This window comes from Palaemon carinicauda, chromosome 1, assembly GCF_036898095.1.
Source record: "Palaemon carinicauda isolate YSFRI2023 chromosome 1, ASM3689809v2, whole genome shotgun sequence".
In the NCBI taxonomy this organism is placed as follows: Eukaryota; Metazoa; Arthropoda; class Malacostraca; order Decapoda; family Palaemonidae; genus Palaemon; species Palaemon carinicauda.
This window is the reverse complement of record NC_090725.1, coordinates 98,955,988-98,977,541: the sequence shown is the minus strand read 5'-3', so window position 1 is coordinate 98,977,541 and position 21,554 is coordinate 98,955,988. Positions and strand designations below refer to the sequence as shown.

Below are 21,554 nucleotides of genomic sequence, written 5' to 3'. Positions count from 1 at the left end.
ACGTGGGAACTGACTTCCAAGTGGTACAAAAAAGCTGCACACAGTTTACCCGTAACAATTGGGAAACGACGTTGTATTCTCATAGACTTCATAATAGAGATCGCGGACCACGAGATCCAAACGAGAAACGCACTAAGAATAGGGAAAAAAACTGACGATCACAAGTGAGACGAAGACGTGTTTTCCTCACTACAAGCAGAGTGAGTGGTTGTTGTTGAAATGGAAGGCTGTCCCAAGCTTACCCTTGGGGCATGCTGGGAAACAAAGGTGGTCACGCAGGCATGAAGGGGTTAGGGGGATTGGGAGGGTGGCCTGTGGAGAGGGAAAATCTCTGGTCGGTAAAGATACGATAGAGAGTGCTCCTATTATTGGGAAATGGGAAGTATTCGTAGTGAAACAAATATATACCATCATCAGCCGTGACTAGTGTTTATGGCTTTTCTATGACAGTCGATACCCGCTAATTTTCTTAGCTCGTCAATCCAATCGTCTACCTTTTCTCTTCCCAATATGTTTGCAATCTCTAGGGATCCCTTCTGTTATTCTCAATGTCCATCTACAACCTGTCACTCTCATTATACATGTGTTGCCCACGTCCACTTTTTCTTACATGTTGTTAGAATACTGTATCCTCTACTGTACTTCACTTTATTCTTGTATCCATGTTGCTCTCTATCTGTACCTTAGTGTTATTCCCATCATTATTCTTTCCATGGTTCTTCAAGTTGTAACTAGCTTGTGTTCTAAGGCTTTAGTAAGGCTCCAAGTTTCTGATGCATAAGTTAATACTGGTAGGAGCATCTGATTAAATACTTCTCTTTTAAGAGAGTGACATTTTACATTTAATAATCTCATTTTTCTTTCGTTTTTTTTACCAAAAGCTCTCCACCCCATGCTTATCCTTCTTTTCATTTTGGTCTCATGTCCTCGGAAAACACTGTCCTGAGTTTGTGTATTTATCCACAATACCTAAGTTTGATACATAACCCTTATTCGTGGTGTGTCTGCATTTTAACTAAACGTTACCTTAGTTTTACTCATATTCATTTCCACTACTTGATTTCTGTTTTCTCTTTTTAAATCTTTTATTATTTTTTGTAATTCCTTCCATGATTCACTAAATATTACTATGTCACCTGAAAATCTTAAGTTGTTAAGGTATTCTCCATTAATGTTAATGACTACATTTTATTATCATCATCATAATTACTGGCTAAGCTAAAACCCTAGTGGGGAAAGCAGGATCCAAAGTCAACAGCATGGATGGGAGCCTGGTCCACTAGGCCCCCAACTGCTGAAATTAGGATGTCAAGACCAAAGATATCTCTTGTGATCTTTAACCCTTTTACCCCCTAAGGACGTACTGGTACGTTTCACAAAACTCATCCCTTTACCCCCATGGACGTACCTGTACGTCCTTGCAAAAAACTGCTATTTACATTTTTTTTTGCATATTTTTGATAATTTTTTGAGAAACATCAGGCATTTTCAAAGAGAATGAAACCAACCTGACCTCTCTATGATGAAAATTAAGGCTGTTAGATCAATTTGAAAAAAAATATACTACAAAATGTTCTTGAAAAAAAAATTACCCCTAGGGGTTAAGGGTTGGAAAGTTCCAAATACCCTGGGGGTAAAAGGGTTAATGTATTCAGCAGGACCCACAATCTACGAAAATCTTTTCTCCTACCTAGAAAGGAGGAAATGGCCTTGGCGCATGCGTGTTCTGCCCCCGGATCCGAATTCTGAAAAAATGATCCACAGAGAACAAATCAAACCTTTTTAGGGGTCAAAGCCCTTTCCCAATCAGCTGAACCATTACAATGCACCAGACCGACAACACTCTTAACACCAATTGGGTTGGCCGAGGTACCAAATTCATCGGATGTATCCTAGTTAATAACACTTACTGGGGTAAAGTGTATGTAGTTGGGTCACCAAATTTTTCCCCCAAAATACTCTGCCTCTTGGCTAATATGTGTAGTGCAACATGTTCCGCTTGCAAAAACAGAGGAGCAACGGGACAAATTTTATTGTGAGTGAACGAGCCACTGCTCGGCAAAGACCAGTTATTGAATAATCAGTATAGTTTGTTGACCAACATACTCATAACTATACTCACAGTATTAGTGGGTGACGACAGACACGGATAGGAAGGATTCTCATTTTCTGTGAGTAGTAAGCTGTGGTGACCCAACGATCTACACGTACCATCATTGTAATGTAATGTTTTGAATTAACCTCATTATAAACTCTCTCTTGGCAGTGGTTAGGAAGTCTTCAAATACTTACCTATAGATACCTCAAAATAACAGAGATAGGCTAACAACACAAATACCCACTTATCTAAAACATTAACTTCAGTATGACAGGTGATAGTCCATTACCATATAATCTCTTGGTTTACCAAGCCAACGGTTAGGAGAACCAGAACCAAAGTGAGCCTAACCCTCCATAAAATAGGAAGATTCACATAATATATTATTCATTAATAAATTTTTTCTTTGCCTGGAATACCCATATTGGACAATCACTTCTAAAATCATGTGGGAATAATTTAAACTGTGATATGGCTGAATAAGCAGACCAATCTTGGTTCACTCAAGATTTGTTTAACAGCTTCGGGGACATACCTAGGATAACCACAAGGTAAGAGATATATAAAAAATAAGAAGCCCATTATAAGGGCAAATGAAATTTGAAAAATATTGACAAAAAAATTGATTGGATGGCAGCTGACCCAGAAAGTCCATCTGGAATCTAGTGTTACCATTGCAGAGGGATCATTTCTTGTGCCACAAGAGGTGGATCAGTTTATTTTGTTTTAATTTTAAAGTCGAGAAGCTCTCGCTTCAAAAGATAATAGCACTATGAAGTTTAGGTAAGACTAATTCCTTATGGGTCTTAATAGTGAAACTTTTGAAAGACAAAAAATTGATGATAATTTACCTGAACAAATGCTCCATATAGTCCCAGACCAAACGTAAAAATAAGAATCAGAAATGGATACAGCAAAATTAACACAGGTGGTAACAGGATCTTGAGAAGGCAACGGGCTTCGGTGGCTCTAGTCAACATGCTGTATAAAATAAGAAACTTCTTTAAAACAATTCTTGGATATAAAGACAATTTTTGATATGATAAACCAATTAACACAAATCAAATGTAAGTTTCATTACATTTTTATATGCAAGGGATTAACTTAATTGTACCTCAGTTTATAATGAGTTTACACCCTTAAAATATATGTGAGAGAGAGAGAGAGAGAGAGAGAGAGAGAGAGAGAGAGAGAGAGAGAGAGAGAGAGAGAGAGAGAGAGAGAGAGAGAGAGAGAGAGAATTTTTTTAAAACTGAAATGATACATGATATTTGAGAGAGAGAGAGAATTTTCTTAGAACATAAATAATAAATGATATTCGATATTTTGCATCATGCTTTTTCCATTATCATTATCAAATATTACTTAAACCAACTATTTTAAAAGCCCCTTTTTAAAAACTTTTCTTTGTTAACCCTTTTACCCCCAGGCTCTTTGGAAATTTCCAACCCTTAACCCCCAAGGGGTTATTTTTTCCCCAGCACATTTTGCAGTATATTTCTTTTAAATTGCTCTAACAGCCTTAATTTTTGTCATAGAGAGGTCGGGTTGGTCTCATTCTCTTGGAAAATGCCTGAATTTTCTCAAAAAATTATCAAAAATATGAAAAAATAAATTTCTATAGCATTTTTTTGCAAGGACGTACCGGTACGTCCATGGGGGTAAAGGGATGGGTTTTGTGAAACGTACCAGTACGTCCTTTGGGGGTAAAAGGGTTAAGATCTTTATAGCATGAGTTCAGTACCAAATAGTTTGTAGCTATTAGTGTATAGGGTATTTTTGTTTTTTTTATTATTGTTTTACCACAATTATCATTATTGTTACTATTGTTATCATTACTATACTGGATAGCAACATGTTATCACAAAAGCCATATACAGTATACCGTAAGTACAAGGGGAAAAGGAAAGAGATGAGGTGGGAAAGCATGAACATAGTTAAATGCATCAATCATAAGAGAGAAAACACAGCGACAGTCAACAAAACACCGAAATTATTCATTAATGTATTTCACAAATTTAAACATGTGAATAACTAAAACACAGAACATCAAAGGGTGACTATTCATGCTTTAAATTGATTAAAATTCCAATAGATTTACAATTTGTGAGCCCTTGCAATCCACCCAGAGATGCAATGCACTACTAATTGATAATTGTTTTCTATCTAGTGAGATGGTTCAATGAAAGTGGGACAGTTTTGTCACAAATGGAAATACTATTTTTAAGTAATTGGTTTGTATTAAAAAAATCTTTTATGATGTTTCACTACAAAACATCAATAATAGCAATTAAAACTCTACCAGATATACACATCATGGCAAATGCTAATCCACATTATTGGGTCCGTGATGGGACAATTAACTTTTATAATCATCCATGACAGAAATAACACTGAAAATACGTTTTTTTTTCATACCTATACCACGTGAGAGTTCCTAGATAGAAGGAGTATACTGCTGACACGAGGAAGACAAACGGGAAGCAAAGGATTGAAAACAGAGTAATGTGGAGACCATATCGTAGTGAGCAAGTTGGCTTTGGTTTGTCAGGGCCTAGAGTTTGTGTTATTGATGCTTCCAAGTCATCCAGTTCTTCACGTGAAAGATTTACCTAAAAGTAGACAGAATGCAATATCAAATCACATGAAAAGTGACTCCCCTGACGGATAAAAATTAAACACCCTAATTCTTAACCAAAACTAAAGTATTTCAATACTTACCCAGACTAATATTACAAATCTTTTAGTGAGATCTTCCTGACCTTAAAAATAAAATAAAAAACACAACTATGCTACACTATCAATCAAAATACTAACATCTCTTAACAACAAATGTCGGCCACTCATATGAATGCCGTACCATTTTACAGGTAATCCATAAGTCCTAGAATCTTAGGTCCAGAACAATTTTTATATCATGAATTATTTCAATGCTTAACTAAGTTCACTGCTGTTGCTCAACTAGAGGTAAATGCCTTGACCCCTCAATCTAAAGTAAAATTTATATAGCTTTCACCTGTACAAACAATCCCTATGTAGCACTGCCTAGTCATGTGTGGCCGCTGCCTGAAACTGGTAACTACCCTTTTTTATGTATCACACTTTTAACTGTGAGTGTATCAAGAGCTTCAGAGAACCTTTTATCTACAACTTTTAATTGGGAAGGGGAAAGGTAATGCTAATGAACTTCACAGTAAGCACTGCATTGAAATAATTAATTTTCATGTAAAAGCTTTTCTATCTAAATTAATCTTCGACCAGTACATCAAACGTTTTGGTCTTTGAAAGGAGAGAGAGACACCAATTTTGGACCTTGATGTCTATCACAAAATCTGCTACAATAGAATTGAAATGGTCTCATCCTTAGTCTGGCCATGGACACACACTTGTATGCCAAAATTTCTTTTCTTTCTGAACTTTTTTAATAAGTCCAGATAGGACCGAATGATTTCAATACACGTGGAAGCCCAGAAAGAAACTGATGATATCATCATATCCAAACAAAGAATTGTCTGACCTGGGGACGATTGGCTTTTCTCAATCACTGAAATCTTATAAGATTTTTTAGAAGCTACCTAAGTATTTACTTGGATCTCATCAGCTCTTTACTCGTTATCCCAAACATTATGCAATCATCAGTATATAAAAGGTCCCTTATCCCTATTGAATGAAACCAATTTGCAACTGATGCTATGTCTAGTCTGGAAATATAAATTCTTCTCCTCAAAGCACACCAGAAAATCTATAACCCAACGAAAGATTTAGTATACCTTTGAATGTTGGGGTCGTCAGCATTGAACTTTACCAACCCTTGCTGTATCAAAGGAAAATGTTCTGAAATGTTCTTGGCTATAAATCTTTTGAGATCTGGGATTGGTATGTCTTACTTCTCCTCTTCAATTATCTGCTTCTCATTATGAATGAGCTCCTCGGGTGAAAACTCCTGTCCCTGAGATCCCAGTAGCTCTGTGACATCAGAGCTCCAAATAAAATTGCTTACTCGGTAAAGCAATCTTCTTGTTAACAGAATCAATTCTCTTTAAAAGCAGGGAAATTATTCTCAAACTGGGGACAGTTTCTTCTCAACACACTATTCAAGTTTGTTAGCTTCACAGCTCAAAGAATAATGTAGGACTTCCAACAGTCCTTCAGAGTCAAGTCTTGGATATCCACAATTTCTCATAAGGCCCCTGCACTTCAAAGGTAATAAGCCATAAAAGAGGTGTGACACCTTGGTAGACAAGCTTTAAAAGAGAAGTTTTATAGGGTGGAGGGTAAACCACCTTGATATTTACATTGAGGAGCACGACCGCAACCTCTGGCTTAGAATTTTTGGAAATTCAGATTATAGTATTGCATTTCTGGCTAGAAGAAAATTTACATTTCATATTTCAAACATTTTTAAAAAAGGAAATCAATTTTTTTTTCTATTTTTTTTTGTGTATATTTACACAAGCTCATCCAGTCTTGTGTGCAACTCTTTTCTGGTCTGGGTATCTATTCACAGTATTTAATTTTTCTTCAAAAATTCCAGGGAAACATTCATTTTAGTATACCATATAATTTTACCATTTTCTCTGATTTTCTGAGTTATAAATTACATTTTTTATCTTTTATAATATAGGGTATCTGTACACAAGTCTCTCTAAAGTTTGTTCTTATTTCTTTGTCTGCTCTTTTATATATTTACAATTTTAATGTTATGATTATTCTAAAAGATGCTAAAGTATTAGATAACAAAATTAGCCAAAAGTGTGAAATTAGGCCAGAAAAATAGAGTCAAGTTTTACTCATGTGTATGCATTTAGTACATATGGCCTATATATGTGTGGAGAGAAACATTTTTGGATTTGAGGGAAGGGGATTACCACTGGTAAGTAAATAGCCCTTGAATATGATGATTATGCCCTTATGATTACCAGTGGTGAGATAAAATCACCACTAAAAGCCTATACTTATACATAAAATGTATTCAATCAATTTCTACAAAAAACTATCATAATCAATTTTTTTTTTTTTATTTCTATACTTACCTGATGTTCATATTGCTGCTTCTCCTGTTCAGTTTAACAACTTTTACCACATACAGTATATTTATCAGAAATTCTCCAATGTTCTTCCCTTTCAAAAGGTACATGCTCCTAGTAAAGTATGAGACAATCTCGTGGTTTCAAGTTATTCAGTTTGTATTTAGATTTTCAAGTCCAAAGTATTCCATATTCCTTGACATCACTAGTCATAGAGAGGAAGGTGAGCATGTATATGAACATCAGGTGAGAATAGAAATATAATACTTCATCATAAGATTCTGTTAATTATTTTAACCTCCCCTGATGTTATCTAGCTGACTTCTTCACTCTGAAGGAGGTGGGATGACAGTGAAGGAAAGAGATAGGTAAACAAGAAATTTTTTATGTATAAAACAATAAAAATTCTACACTCTGGATTTAATGGAAACTATCACAAATTGATCAATTTGGAGGTAATTGGTATTATTCCCTATCTACTGTATACAAACCAAAGTCATTTACATGTGAGTAAGAAAACAGCAAAGCTGGAATATGACAGTTAAAAGTTTTAATGAGGTGACAACAAAAATCTGCTGGTAAATAGAAGGTCCACTCATGGGAAAAACACCTACATGCTTGCTCACTGACAGACCACATTGATTGCAGCTGGGATTTCTAGGGGGTTGGTGATCGCAGACAAGTATGAGTAAAGGACTCATGTTTGTAAAATATGGGGAAATTTCAAATTATCTTCAAATTTTTTATGTGATCCCCACGTATACAAACCATTGTCCTTTACAAAGGACAGTCATCCTTAGGGGGGGAGGAAGTCCGCATTCCAACGGGTTGGAAACATAATCCGGGAGACGCAAAACTCTAGCATATTATTATTATTACTTGCTAAGCCTTAAGCCAAGGGGCCTTAACAGGGAAAATAACCCAGTGAGGAAAGGAAGCAAGGAAAATTTTTTTTTAAGAACAATATTATATATATATATATATATATATATATATATATATATATATATATATATATATATATATATATATATATACAGTGGAACCTCTACACACGAACGTATCTAAATCCGAATTTTCCAACACCCGAAGTAAAATTCGAGCAATTTTTCGACTCTACACCCGAATTTTATTTCAACACACAAAGTAAGCAATTATCGTCGTACCGGTTGTATCCGAATTTTTCGACACGCGAAGTACAATTCGAACACGTTCCTACTCTACACCCAAATTTTTTTTTCGACACCCTAAGTAAACAATACCCGTACACGTAGATGGTACTCATAGCGCCGGATGTATTTTCTATTTCTGCCGATAGAAGGCAGCATTTCTACCTCGGAGGGACCCTCAATTAGCGGGGCTTGGGACATTCTTCTGTTCTCGTGGGTTTCGTGTGGTTGTGCCCTGTGCGTTCTGCTATTAACTGTGTTCTAATAGTGATTTTTTACGTTCATCCTTTTACGATATTTTACGTAAATCATGGGTCCTAAAAGGCTTAGTTTCGCAAGTGGTAGTGGTAGTGGTGAGAAAAGGAATAAGGAAATGCTTTCTTTAGAAGTAAAGCAAGGAATTATTGAAAAGCATGAGTGAACTTGCAAAAGAACATCACGACGAACTTACTACAGAGGAGTGAACTTGCAAAAGAACATCACGACGAACTTACTACAGAGGAGCTCAAGGAACTCCATGCTATGTCTGAGCACATGAGTGATGACAAGGAAGGGATCGAGGAGGTAGAACATGCGTTAGGTTCGGCGCAAATAAAAGAGGTGTTAGGAAAATATCAAGACGTGGTCGACTTCATCGACAAATACCATACCAAAAAATTGCAGGTTTGTCGTGTAGTTGCGCAGTTCGATGATGTTTCCCTAACTTATTTTCGAAATATTCTGAAAAGCTGAACCAAGCAACTTTCTATCGATAGCTTCTTTAAAAAACTACGAAGCGAACTCGTGATGAAGAGGAAGGAAGTGGTTCAAAGAAAACGGCAAAGAGTGAAGCGAAAGAAAGTGAAACAAAGAAAACGGCAAAGATTGAAGAGAAAAAAATTCAATCAATTTTAAGTGTAGAGTGAAAGTGATTAAAATTAATCATCAAAAAGAAAAAAAGAAAATGTAAAAAAAAAATATAAAATATAAAAATAAAAAAAATAAATAAGCTAAGTTAGGTTAAAGTTCACTTAGTGTAAGTTAGAATAAATTACGGTAGTGTACGTTTATCGTAGTCACCCTCTCTACCTCCTCGCCGCCCGTCCGTCTCCTCTCTGCATAGTAAGACCGACACCTGCGCTGGACTTTCTAAGGTAAAGTGACGCTAAAAACCCGTTTCTTATTTATTATTTCTTTATAATTATTCTTTTTTACATGTCTATTATCTAATTTAGTGTGGATTATTGTCATGTGTAATTATGTGTAGTAATTTATTAAGGAGTTATCATAGGTTTTTGGGCTCAACCACAGATTAATCCTATTTCAATGTATTCTTATGGGAAAATTTGTTTCTACAACCGAACATTTTCTACACCCGAAGTCGGTTGTGGAATGGATTAAATTCGTATGTAGAGGTACCACTGTATACAGTACATATATATATATATATATATATATATATATATATATATATATATATATATATATATATATATATATATATATATATATATATATATATATATATATATATATATATATATATATATTTATATAATATATACATTATGCATATATATATATATATATATATATATATATATATATATATATATATATATATATATATATATATATTATGTATATATAAGATAAAAATAAGTATACATGGGTAAGAGTGGCAAATGGAAGAGTAGTAGAAAGGGCATTAATGGATTATGTGTTGATAACTAAAAGAATGTTTGGAAGATTGGAAGACGTGCACGTGTTAAGGGGTATGGCTAACGGTATGTCTGATCATTTTTTGGTGGAAGAAAAATTAGTTGTAGAAAAAGAGTGGGGGAATAGAGTAGGTGGATGTAAAAGGGAGCTAGTGAGGGTTGAAGAGCTAATAAAACTGGGGTTAAAAAGTAAATATCAGGAAAGGTTGAAAATGACATATGACGAAGTGAAAGTAAGAGCAACTGGCAATTTAGAGGAGGAGTGGAAGTTAGTAAAAGAAAATTTTGTTGGGATTGCAAGTGATGTGTGTGGCAAGAAGGTTGTTGGAGGCAGCATGAGGAAGGGCAGTGAATGGTGGAATGAAGGAGTGATGGTAAAAGTGGAAGAGAAAAAGAGGGCTTTTGAAGAATGCTAGAGAAGTATGAAAAATATAAAGAGAAAAATGTGGAAGTAAAGCGCAAGGTACGTGAGGCAAAGAGGGCAGCTGACCTGATGTGGGGTCAGGGATTGGGTCATTCATATGAAGAGAATAAGAAAAAGTTTTGGAAAGAAGTGAAGAGAGTAAGGAAGGCTGGCTCAAGAATTGAAGAGACAGTGAAAGATGGAAATGGATGGTTGTTAAAAGGAGAGGAGGCAAGGAAAAGATGGGCGGAATATTTTGAAAGTTTACTAAATGTTGAAGATAATAGGGAGGCAGATATATTTGCTGTTGCAGGTGTTGAGGTCCCAGTGATGGGAGATGAGAATGAGAGAGAGATTACAATAGATGAAGTGAGGAGAGCACTAGATGAAACGAGAGTAGGAAAAACGTCTGGTATGGATGGTGTGAGAGCTGAGATGTTGAAGGAAGGGGGTGTGACTGTACTTGAATGGTTGGTGAGATTGTTTAATATGTGTTTTGTGTTGTCAATGGTACCAGTAGATTGGGTTTGTGCATGTATTGTACCACTATATAAGGGAAGGGAGATGTGCATGAGTGTTGTAATTCAAGAGGTATTAGTTTGTTAAGCGTAGTTGGAAAAGTGTATGGTAGAGTAATGATTAATAGGATCAAGGATAAAATAGAGAATGCAATCTTAGAAGTACAGGGTGGTTTTAGAAGAGGTAGGGATTGTATGAATCAGATTTTTACAGTAAGGCAGATATGCGAGAAATATTTAGCAAAAGGTAAGGAGGTGTATGTTGCGTTTATGGATCTGGAGAAAGCGTATGATAGAGTTGATAGGGAAGCAATGTGGAATGTGATGAGGTTATATGGAGTTGGTGGAAGGTTGTTGCAAGCAGTGAAAAGTTTCTACAAAGGTAGTAAAGCATATGTTAGGATAGGAAATGAAGTGAGTGATTGGTTTCTGGTGAGAGTGGGGCTGAGACAGGGATGTGTGATGTCGCCGTGGTTGTTTAACTTGTATGTTGATGGAGTGGTGAGAGAGGTGAATGCTTGAGTGCTTGGACGAGGATTAAAACTGGTAGACGAGAATGACCATGAATGGGAGGTAAATCAGTTGTTGTTTGCGGATGATACTGGACTGGTTGCAGACACAGAAGAGAAGTTTGGCCGATTAGTGACAGAATTTGGAAGTGTGTGTGAGAGAAGGAAGTTGAGAGTTAATGTGGGTAAGAGTAAGGTTATGAGATGTACAAAAAGGGAAGGTGGTGAAAGGTTGAATGTCATGTTGAATGGAAAGTTACTTGGAGGTGGTGGATCAGTTTAAGTACTTGGGGTCTGTTGTTGCAGCAAATGGTGGAGTGGAAGCAGATGTACGTCAGAGAGTGAATGAAGGTTGCAAAGTGTTGGGGGCAGTTAAGGGAGTAGTAAAAAATAGAGGGTTGGGCATGAATGTAAAGAGAGTTCTATATAAGAAAGTGATTGTACCAACTGTGATGTATGGATCGGAGTTGTGGGGAATGAAAGTGATGGAGAGACAGAAATTGAATGTGTTTGAGATGAAGTGTCTAAGGAGTATGGCTGGTGTATCTCGAGTAGATAGGGTTAGGAACGAAGTGGTGAGAGTGAGAACGGGTGTAAGAAATGAGTTAGCAGCTAGAGTGGATATGAATGAGTTGAAGTGGTTTAGCTATGTTGAGAGAATGGAAAATGGCTGTCTGCTAAAGGTGATGAATGCAAGAGTTGATGGGAGAAGTACAAGAGGAAGGCCAAGGTTTGGGTGGATGGATGGAGTGAAGGAAGCTCTGGGTGATAGGAGGATAGATGTGAGAGAGGCAAGAGAGCGTGCTAGAAATAGGAATGAATGGCGAGCGATTGTGACGCAGTTCCGGTAGGCCCTGCTGCTTCCTCCGATGCCTTAGATGACCGCGGAGGTAGCAGCAGTAGGGGATTCAGCATTATGAAGCTTCATCTGTGGTGGATAATGTGGGAGGGTGGGCTGTGGCACCCTAGCAGTACCAGCTGAACTCGGAGTCCCTTGTTAAGCTGGGAGGAACGTAGAGAGTAGAGGTCCCCTTTTTTGTTTTGTTTCATTTGTTGATGTCGGCTACCCCCCAAAATTGGGGGAAGTGCCTTGGTATATGTATGTATGTATATATAAAGGATTTTGAGCGAAGCGAAAAATCTATTTTTGGGTGAGGTAGCCATGTCGTCCAGATGGAAGTTCCTTTATTAGTAGCTTCCTAGGTATATTTGACTACAGTGATATATCCCAGAGAATTTACCAAAGGTATCCAGAATCCTAACTCCTGGAGCGAATATCCCTTAAAATTTTAAAAAGGGATATCGCGTAATATCAGAGGACGTATTCTTGACACGTCTCATAGCTATCTACACCCCTAATAGCGCTTTCGCTTCGAGGGGAAAAGTGGCAAGAATAAAGGAGAGTCATTAAAGAGGCGACGCTCCTACCGTACTGTAAATAGTGCGCCAAATCGCCACCGCGCGGCCCCACCAAGCCATTCTTTGTAGCTTTGTAGGTGTTGCAGATACAGTACCATTGGGAGGGATTCATTATCCTTTTGCCAAAAAGAGGGTGGGTCCATCAGGACGACATGGCTACCTCACCCAAAAATAGATTTTTCGCTTCGCTCAAAATCCGTTTTTTGGGCTCAGACCATGTCGTCGTGATGGAAGTTTACCAGAGCATTAATGTATCTGTGGATTTTCAATAGTGCCGTTCATCTCAAGATAAATTTTTCCTTTCGGTCTTCTAGACCTAGAGACACTTGATGTTACCGTTATACATCAATCAGCTGATCATGAAATATGTCAGTGCTTCCTGCCCCCTACAGGGAAGAGTCTGGGCAGACTCAAGGAAAAACCCGAGGATTGTGAGTTCAAGGAAACAATCTAGCAAACAGTTTGTATATTAGTGTCATCTTATACGTAAAGCATAGTTTGTACTTGGATGGTATTGATCTGTGCAGGTTACTGGTACCTCCCGGGTCTGTTGTTAAAGAGACAGACAGGTTTATATATGTGTAGGAAACCTTAAACAGTAAAATGAACAGTATAGTACAATAAGTTCTTACCTATTTGCTTGGAACAATAGTAATCTTAGTTCCCAATATTTTCTTAAATATTAAAAGAATCAAGGATGCTCTGACTTTATTCTTAAACTAGAATGTTTGAGGCGAAAGAGACACAAAGATTCCTTCTATTGTTTATTACAACAAATTTAGAAATCATAGATGTATTCAATTACATATTACACTGAACAATTCTGTATAGAATCATAAACAATAATAACAGAAATAAAAATCAGTTTCACCTGAAAGGGAAACACCAGCCACTCTATGGGAAATAAGAATTTCACTATGTATTCTGTTGTTACTAGGAACACTGTGCATATAGGTATGCCTGGCACTTGTGTCAGTCTGTTATGCTTAAAGTCACCCGTGTGAATAGAACAGTCTATAGTGTCATCACTAAACACAATACTCAACATGATATGCCTTGAGAGTCTATCATGTACACCTTTCACTAAAGGTCCCAAATAGTGCACTGTTCTTCGCAGTAATCAAGCGGCAGGTTTTATTACACTGCCTACCGCTATCACATGAAATTTTATTTCTTGTAATTGCTTCGCGTAGTGTTTGAAGAAAACTCTGGACGACTTCCATCCAGTATAAGCACGAAGGCTTTCAAACGACATCGTCTGAAAGAAATTCAGAGACGAGGCAACTTTTCTGCGGGTGTACTGTCTAGATCCACTCTGCGTATAAAATGGGTGATTTTCGCCCTTAACTGTTTCAAGGATAACATTGAACCGGAAGTCTCTCCCCCTGAAAAGCTGACCTCCCTTAAACCCTGAAAAGCTGACCTCCCTTAAAGTCTGAAGTTCTACGAAGATAGACCTTTAGGCATTCCACTGGGCAGAGGGATGCTTCTTCCTTCAGAGGGCAGATTCTCCAGGGACCCCATCTCTTAGTGGCCAGCTCGTTCTTGGCGAGAAAAGTAGGGTCCGGAAAGAGGTTCAGTTCTCCGCTGTCTGTGAACTGAATGTGGCCATCATCCCTCGAGAGGGCCACTATTTCGCTAACTCTGGCTCCTGAGGCTAGTGCAAATAAGAATATCACCTTTTGAGTCAAGTCTTTCAGCGAGCAATCTTCATTGTTCAGGGTTGATGCTAAGTGAAGAACCTTATCCAAAGACCATGAAATGAGCTTTGGAGGAGCTGCTGGCCGAAGTTTAGTGCAGGCTTTAGAATCTTGTTTTCATTGGAAAAGTCTACCTGGAAGGCGTAAAGCATTGGTCTGGCTAGGGCAGATTTACATGTAGTAATCGTATTGGCTGCTAAACCTTGTTCATGAAGATGGATGAAGAAGGACAAACAGAAATCCGTAGAAATCTCCTTAGGTTTCTTCGCCTTGACAAAGGCCACCCACTTCTTCCAGGAAGACTCATATTGTCTTCTTGTTGACTTTGACTTGTATTCTTCTAAGAAGTTAATACTGTCCCTAGAAATCCCAAACCGTTTCTTGACCGCTAAGGCGAGAAAATCATGATGAAGGTTCTGGGTTTTCTCTGATGAAGCTGAGACAGTCAATTTGTGCACTTGCTGAGTCAGAACTGGGTCCGGCAACGGGATCAGCTTCAGGCGTAGTTCCGTTACTAGAGGGAACCAGACGCTGTTGGGCCACTTGTGGGCCACTATTGCTGCTGTCCCTCGAAAGGATCTTAGTTTGTCGAGGACTTTCAGCAGAAGGTTGGTTGGAGGGAATACGAAGATCTTGGACCATCTGTTCCAATCTATGGACATTGCATCCATTGCTTCCGCTAGATTATCCTCGCACGGGGCTACGTATTGGGGTAGCTTCTTCTTGTTGCTCGTTGCGAAGAGGTCTATCTGCAGTCCTGGGACTTTGAGTAATATGAAGGAGAATGATCTTGCATCTAGGGACCATTCTGACTCTATCGGGTTGATCCTGGATAGAGCGTCCGCTGTCACACTGCGGAACCCTTGAAGGTGGACTGCTGACAAGTGCCATCTCTTCTTCTTGGCTAGACGAAGGATGGCCAATATCACTTGATTTATGTGAGGCGATCTCAAGCCTTGTCGATTTAGGCATCTCATTACTACTTCGCTGTCTAGAACCAAACGGATGTGGATTGAACAGCGAAGTTTCAGTTTTTTCAGAGATAGAAAAACGATCAGCGACAGCCACGGTAAGCGGCGGCAGAGCAACTGCCGGCCGGCAGACAATCGACATGGCCCAGTAAAATGAAAGGCAGAGAAAAAGAGAGGATGGAGGAAGGCAAAGGCTCAGCCTTGCCGGCCTAAATCCAGAATGAGGGTTCAAGTGGAAGGGGGAATTATATTCGGGCTTCCACCCAACCATATCCAATCCACATGGGCTATGGAAGGCAGTCCAAGGGAGGACTGAAGAAAACACTAAAGGATACGAGGGTACCTGCCGGCAGCCGGCTTGGCCGGCGGCAGACAGGGAACCTCAGGCCAGTTTTACAAATAATCCTTAGGGTCAAATGTAGAAAGACGGCCAGGGAGGGTGATGGCTAATCCAACACGAAAGAGACAGAGGGGAGGGGGTAGATGTCCTATAAGTCAGGTAATGCCCGAAGGCACTACCCAACTGAAAGGATTCTGATCTCATGGAGTAACCTCAGGTAGGAGAAATCATTTCCCCAGGTTGGGTTAGTCAAGTGAGAGAGCAGCACCCAGGACACAATCTCACAAGAGAACAGAATCTCGTACCAGAGACCTTAGGCAGTGAAGAAGTCATTTCTTCGGTCTAAGATCTACCAGCACAGGACTGTCTGCTAGACCAAGGAAAGAGGGGTTGTCATACAAAACCCTCCACGTATGGACTAGGGAGGTCTAGCCTCCTGTAAAGGCAACTTAACCTGACATGGGAAATCATTTCACCAAGACAGTAAGATGCCTAACACAGACTTATTACTTTGATGTCCCGTTCTAAACTCAAAACAGACTCAGTGGTTAGGAGAAAGAAAGCGAAACGCCTCAGTAAAACTTTGCCAGAACTCAGTTCACAGCAAAGTAAACTGAGGATAGCCTAGGCTAATCAGAGGGAAGGGGGATTGCTCTTAAATCTCCTAGGAGATTAGTATCGATTTAAAAGGTATAGGAGGTGTCAGTCTCCCCTTAAAAGACAATACAAGAGCAATGGGGACATGTATGAAAGTATACTAAAGCCCCTAGGCTAGTAGCCTAGGAGCATTGAGAATCGTTCACCGAAACTCCTGTATACTATCTTGGAAGAGGAAAAATTTAAAACAGCAATATCTTAGATGTATAAAATGTTGCCTGAGCTTCAATAAAACTTTACCAGGAAGGTTATATCATGCATGAAGTGTGTAGGTGCCTAGGATAGGAAGCCTAGCACTCGTGAGGCTCGATCATAAATAGCCAAATCCACAACAACAATGACATAATATAAGAATCCCTAGCTGAAATTTCTAAATAGCTAAAGTTATTAAAACAAATAATGCCAGGAAAAGGTCGTTCTGGCTAACTAAATGTACAGAAAGAACGACCGCGTCCATGACGCCATCCGGCTCACAACAGCTCTTGTTACGTTAATTAAGATCTCAATCGAAACGCAAAACTGGCAAGAGCTTACATTTACACAATTCAAAGATATTACTTAACTTTCCAGAAGCTGATGAGGCTGGTGAAGACATCATAGCGACAAATAACTCCAAAATAGCGAGAGATAACACCGGTCAACGAAGCTACAAGAGAAAGAATGGCTTGGAGGCGCCAAGCGGTGGCGATTTGGCGCACTATTTACAGTACGGTAGAGCGTCGCTTCTTTAACGACTCTCCTTTATTCTTGCCACTTTTCCCCTCGAAGCGAAAGCGCTATTAGGGGGTGTAGATAGCTATGAGACGTGTCAAGAATACGTCCTCTGATATTACACGATATCCCTTTTTAAAATTTTAAGGGATATTCGCTCCAGGAGTTAGAATTCTGGATACCTTTGGTACATTCTCTGTAGTCAAATATACCTAGGAAGCTACTAATGAAGGAACTTCCATCACGACGACATGGCCTGAGCCCAAAAATATATATATTCACAGTGGTACCTCTACATAAGAATTTAATCCGTTCCACAACCGACTTCGGATGTAGAAAATGTTCGGATGTAGAAACGAATTTTCCCATAAGAATACATTGAAATAGGATTAATCCGTGGTTGAGCCCAAAAACTTATGATAACTCCTTAATAAATTACTACACATAATTACACATGACAATATGCACTCTAAATTAGATAATAGACATGTAAAAAAGAATAATTATCAAGAAATAATAAATAAGAAACGGGTTTCTAGCGTCACTTTACCTTAGAAAGTCCAGCGCAGGTATTGATCTTGCTACGCAGAGAGGTGACGGACGGGCGGCGAGGAGGTAGAGAGGTTGACTACGATAAACGTACACTACCGTAACTTATTCTAACTTACACTAAGTGATATTATTTATTTTTTTTATTTCTATATTTTATATTTTTTTTACATTTTCTTTTTTCCTTTTTGATGATTAATTTTAATCACTTTCACTCTACACTTAAAATTAATTGAATTTTTTTCTCTTTAATCTTTGCCGTTTTCTTTGTTTCACTTTCTTTCGCTTCACTCTTTGCCGGTTTTTTTGAACCACTTCCTTCCTCTTCATCACGAGTTCGCTTCGTAGTTTTTTTAAAGAAGCTATCGATAGAAAGTTGCTTGGTACAGCTTTTCAGAATGTTTCGAAAATAAGTTAGGGAAACATCATCAAACTGCGCAACTACACGACAAACCTGCAATTTCTTTGGATGGTATTTGTCGATGAAGTCGACCACATCTTGATATTTTCCTAACACCTCTTTTATTTGCACCGAACCTAACACATGTTCTACCTCCTCGATCCCTTCCTTGTCATCACTCATGTGCTCAGCCATAGCATGGAGTTCCTTGAGCTCCTCTGTAGTAAGTTCGTCATGATGTTCTTTTGCAAGTTCACTCACACGGACGCCACACTCATGCTTTTCAATAATTCCTTGCTTTACTTCTTAGGAAAGCATTTCCTTATTCCTTTTCTCACCACTACCACTACCACTTGCGAAACTAAGCCTTTTAGGACCCATGATTTACGTAAAATACCGTAAAAGGATGAACGTAAAAAACCACGATTAAAACACAGTTAATAGCAGAACGCACAGGGCACAACCACACGAAGCCGACGAGAACAGAGGAATGTCCCAAGCCACGCTAATATATATATATATATACATTATATTATATATATATATATATATATATATATATATATATATATATATATATATATATATATATATATATACACACATATATATATATATATATATATATATATATATATATATATATATATATATATATATATATATATATATATATACATATATATATATATATATATATATATATATATATATATATATATATATATATATATATATATATATATATATATATATATATATATATATATATATATATATATACATATATATATATATATATATATATATATATATATATATATATATATATATATATATATATACATATATATATATATATATATATATATATATATATATATACATATATATATATATACATATATATATATACATATATATATATATATATATATATATATATATATATACATATATATATATATATATATATATATATATATATATATATATATATATATATATATATATATATATATATATATATATACAGTAGAACCTCGGTTTACGAACGACTCCGCTTACGAATTTTTCGGTTTACGAAGTGACTTTCTCTGAAAAAATTCGTCTCGGTTAACGAATATTGTATCGGTTAACGAATTTAAATTTCCCTCCCACGCGCTGTTTTTTGTGGAAAAGTGTTAACGCCGCGCTTCCTGATCGCATTTTTCATGGAAATAACTTAACGACAGCATCTCACAATGGAGTCACGTGACTCCTCCCACGCATACCTACCACCCCCTAAACCCCTTTATTACCCCCTTCACTCGTTCATTATCTCAGTATCCGCCGTCTCGATAGCATACATACTTAGTGAATTCGTGGACGATTTCTTTGTGATTTTTACACGTGGTTTGTGATTTGTTTTATTTTCACTCATTTGTGATTACAGTACTGTACTGTGTATTATTGTGATAGACAATGGCTCCTAAGATGTCGAAGAAGGAAAGCAGTAAGAAGAAGCTGATGATAACGATCGAGATGAAGAAGGAGATCATCGAGAAGCATGACCAAGGCATGCGTGTGAAAGACATTGCTAGTTTTTTCAATCGCTCGCAGTCAACGATATGCACAATATTAAAGAAAAAAGAAGAAATAAAGGCCGCTAAAGTAGCTAAAGGTGTATCGTCGTTGTCAAAACAACGGCCACCTATTCTTGATGACGTAGAAAATTTATTAATGGTGTGGTTAGATGAAAAGCAGCTCGCAGGAGATTCAGTAAATGAGAACATGATTTGCGAGAAGGCAAGAACCATTTACGAGCACTTGGTGAGAAGTGAGCCAGGCACATCAGCAGAAAAACAAAGTTTTAAGGCAAGCCGTGGTTGGTTTGAAAAATTCAAGAAGAGAACGGGTATCCATAGTGTTGTTCGGCATGGCGAGGGGGCCAGCGCCGATACGACGGCAGCAGAGTCTTTTGTGAAAGAGTTCAAAAGGCTCGTGGACTCCGAGGACTACGTTTCCCAACAGGTGTTTAATTGCGATGAGACAGGCCTCTTTTGGAAGAAAATGCCCAGGAGGACCTATATCACGGCAGAAGAAAAGGCCCTTCCTGGCCATAAGCCCATGAAAGACCGTCTAACCCTGTTGTTCTGTTCCAACGCCAGTGGGGATTGCAAAATTAAACCTCTCCTGGTGTATCACTCGGAGAATCCACGAGCCTTCAAGAAGAACAATGTGCAGAAGAAAAAGTTGCACGTCATGTGGCGTTCTAATACGAAGGCTTGGGTGACAAGGATCTTCTTTGTTGAGTGGATGAACGAGGTTTTCGGTCCCGAAGTCAAGAGATACCTCCTGGAGAAGGACCTCCCACTCAAAGCCTTGCTGTTAATGGACAATGCTCCTGCCCATCCTCCAGCCATTGAAGAGGACATAGCGGAGGAATACAAGTTCATTAAGGTGAAGTTCCTACCCCCCAACACCACTCCAATACTCCAGCCCATGGATCAGCAAGTGATCTCAAATTTTAAAAAACTTTATACCAAAGCTATGTTCCAGCGCTGCTTTGAAGTAACAGAGGGCACCAACCTTACCCTCAGAGAGTTTTGGAAGGATCACTACTCCATCTACAACTGCCTGACTTTAATTGATAAAGCCTGGCAAGGAGTCACCAGGAGAACCCTCAATTCCGCCTGGAAGAAACTGTGGCCCGACGCCGTTGCAGAACGGGATTTCGAGGGGTTCGAACCCAACCAGGAGGAAGCAGTTGACGAGGATATTGTGTCCTTGGGCAAGGCAATGGGGCTGGAGGTGGACACGGATGACATCGACGACCTCCTGCAGGAGCATAAGGAGCAGCTGACCACCGAGGAGCTGAAGGACCTGCACGAGCAGCAGCAAAGAGAGGTAATAGAGGAAATCTCATCTGAGGAGGAGGGAGGCACTGCAAAATCACTGTCTTCGAGTGAGATAAAAGATTTTTTAAAGAAGTGGGAAGACGTGAAAAGTTTTCTTGAGGAAAATGTCCCGAATAAGGCTGAAACAGACCGTGCAATAAATTTATTAGTCGATAATGGGGTGGGTCACTTCTATAAAATTTTAAAGAACAGACAAAAGCAGGTGTCTATTGAAAAATATCTTGTGAAGGGGGAGAAAAGAACTGTGAAAGACGACGACCAAGAGTCTCGCAAACGCAAAACCAGTGATAGTGAACGCCATTCTCGCGAGAGAACTCCAGTCAACGTTCCTGAAGTTCTCATGGAGGGAGATTCTCCCTCCAAGCAGTAACCCCCTCCTCCTCCTTCCCTCCTCTCGTCTCCATCAAGCCAGCAGCGACACTCCTCTAAGGTAAAGTTCAGGTTTACTGTGCATGCATATCCATATTTTCATCATTAAATGAC

General features: G+C 38.3%; 1 protein-coding gene across 2 annotated transcripts in view; it reads right to left on the bottom strand.

Moving 5' to 3' along the window:
* Window positions 1-21,554, bottom strand: part of LOC137650070 (uncharacterized) — a 640,515-nt gene that overhangs the window by 485,355 nt on the left and 133,606 nt on the right. Inside the window, exons 7-8 of one of the 2 annotated variants that reach the window (XM_068383132.1) lie at window positions 4,517-4,710; window positions 2,950-3,079 (exon numbers count right to left, since the gene is read on the bottom strand). The exons of the other annotated variant lie outside the window; for it this stretch is intronic. Coding sequence (XP_068239233.1) covers window positions 2,950-3,079; window positions 4,517-4,710 — 324 coding nt within the window. The remainder of the gene's footprint in view (window positions 1-2,949; window positions 3,080-4,516; window positions 4,711-21,554) is intronic. 2 annotated transcript variants of the gene reach the window in all.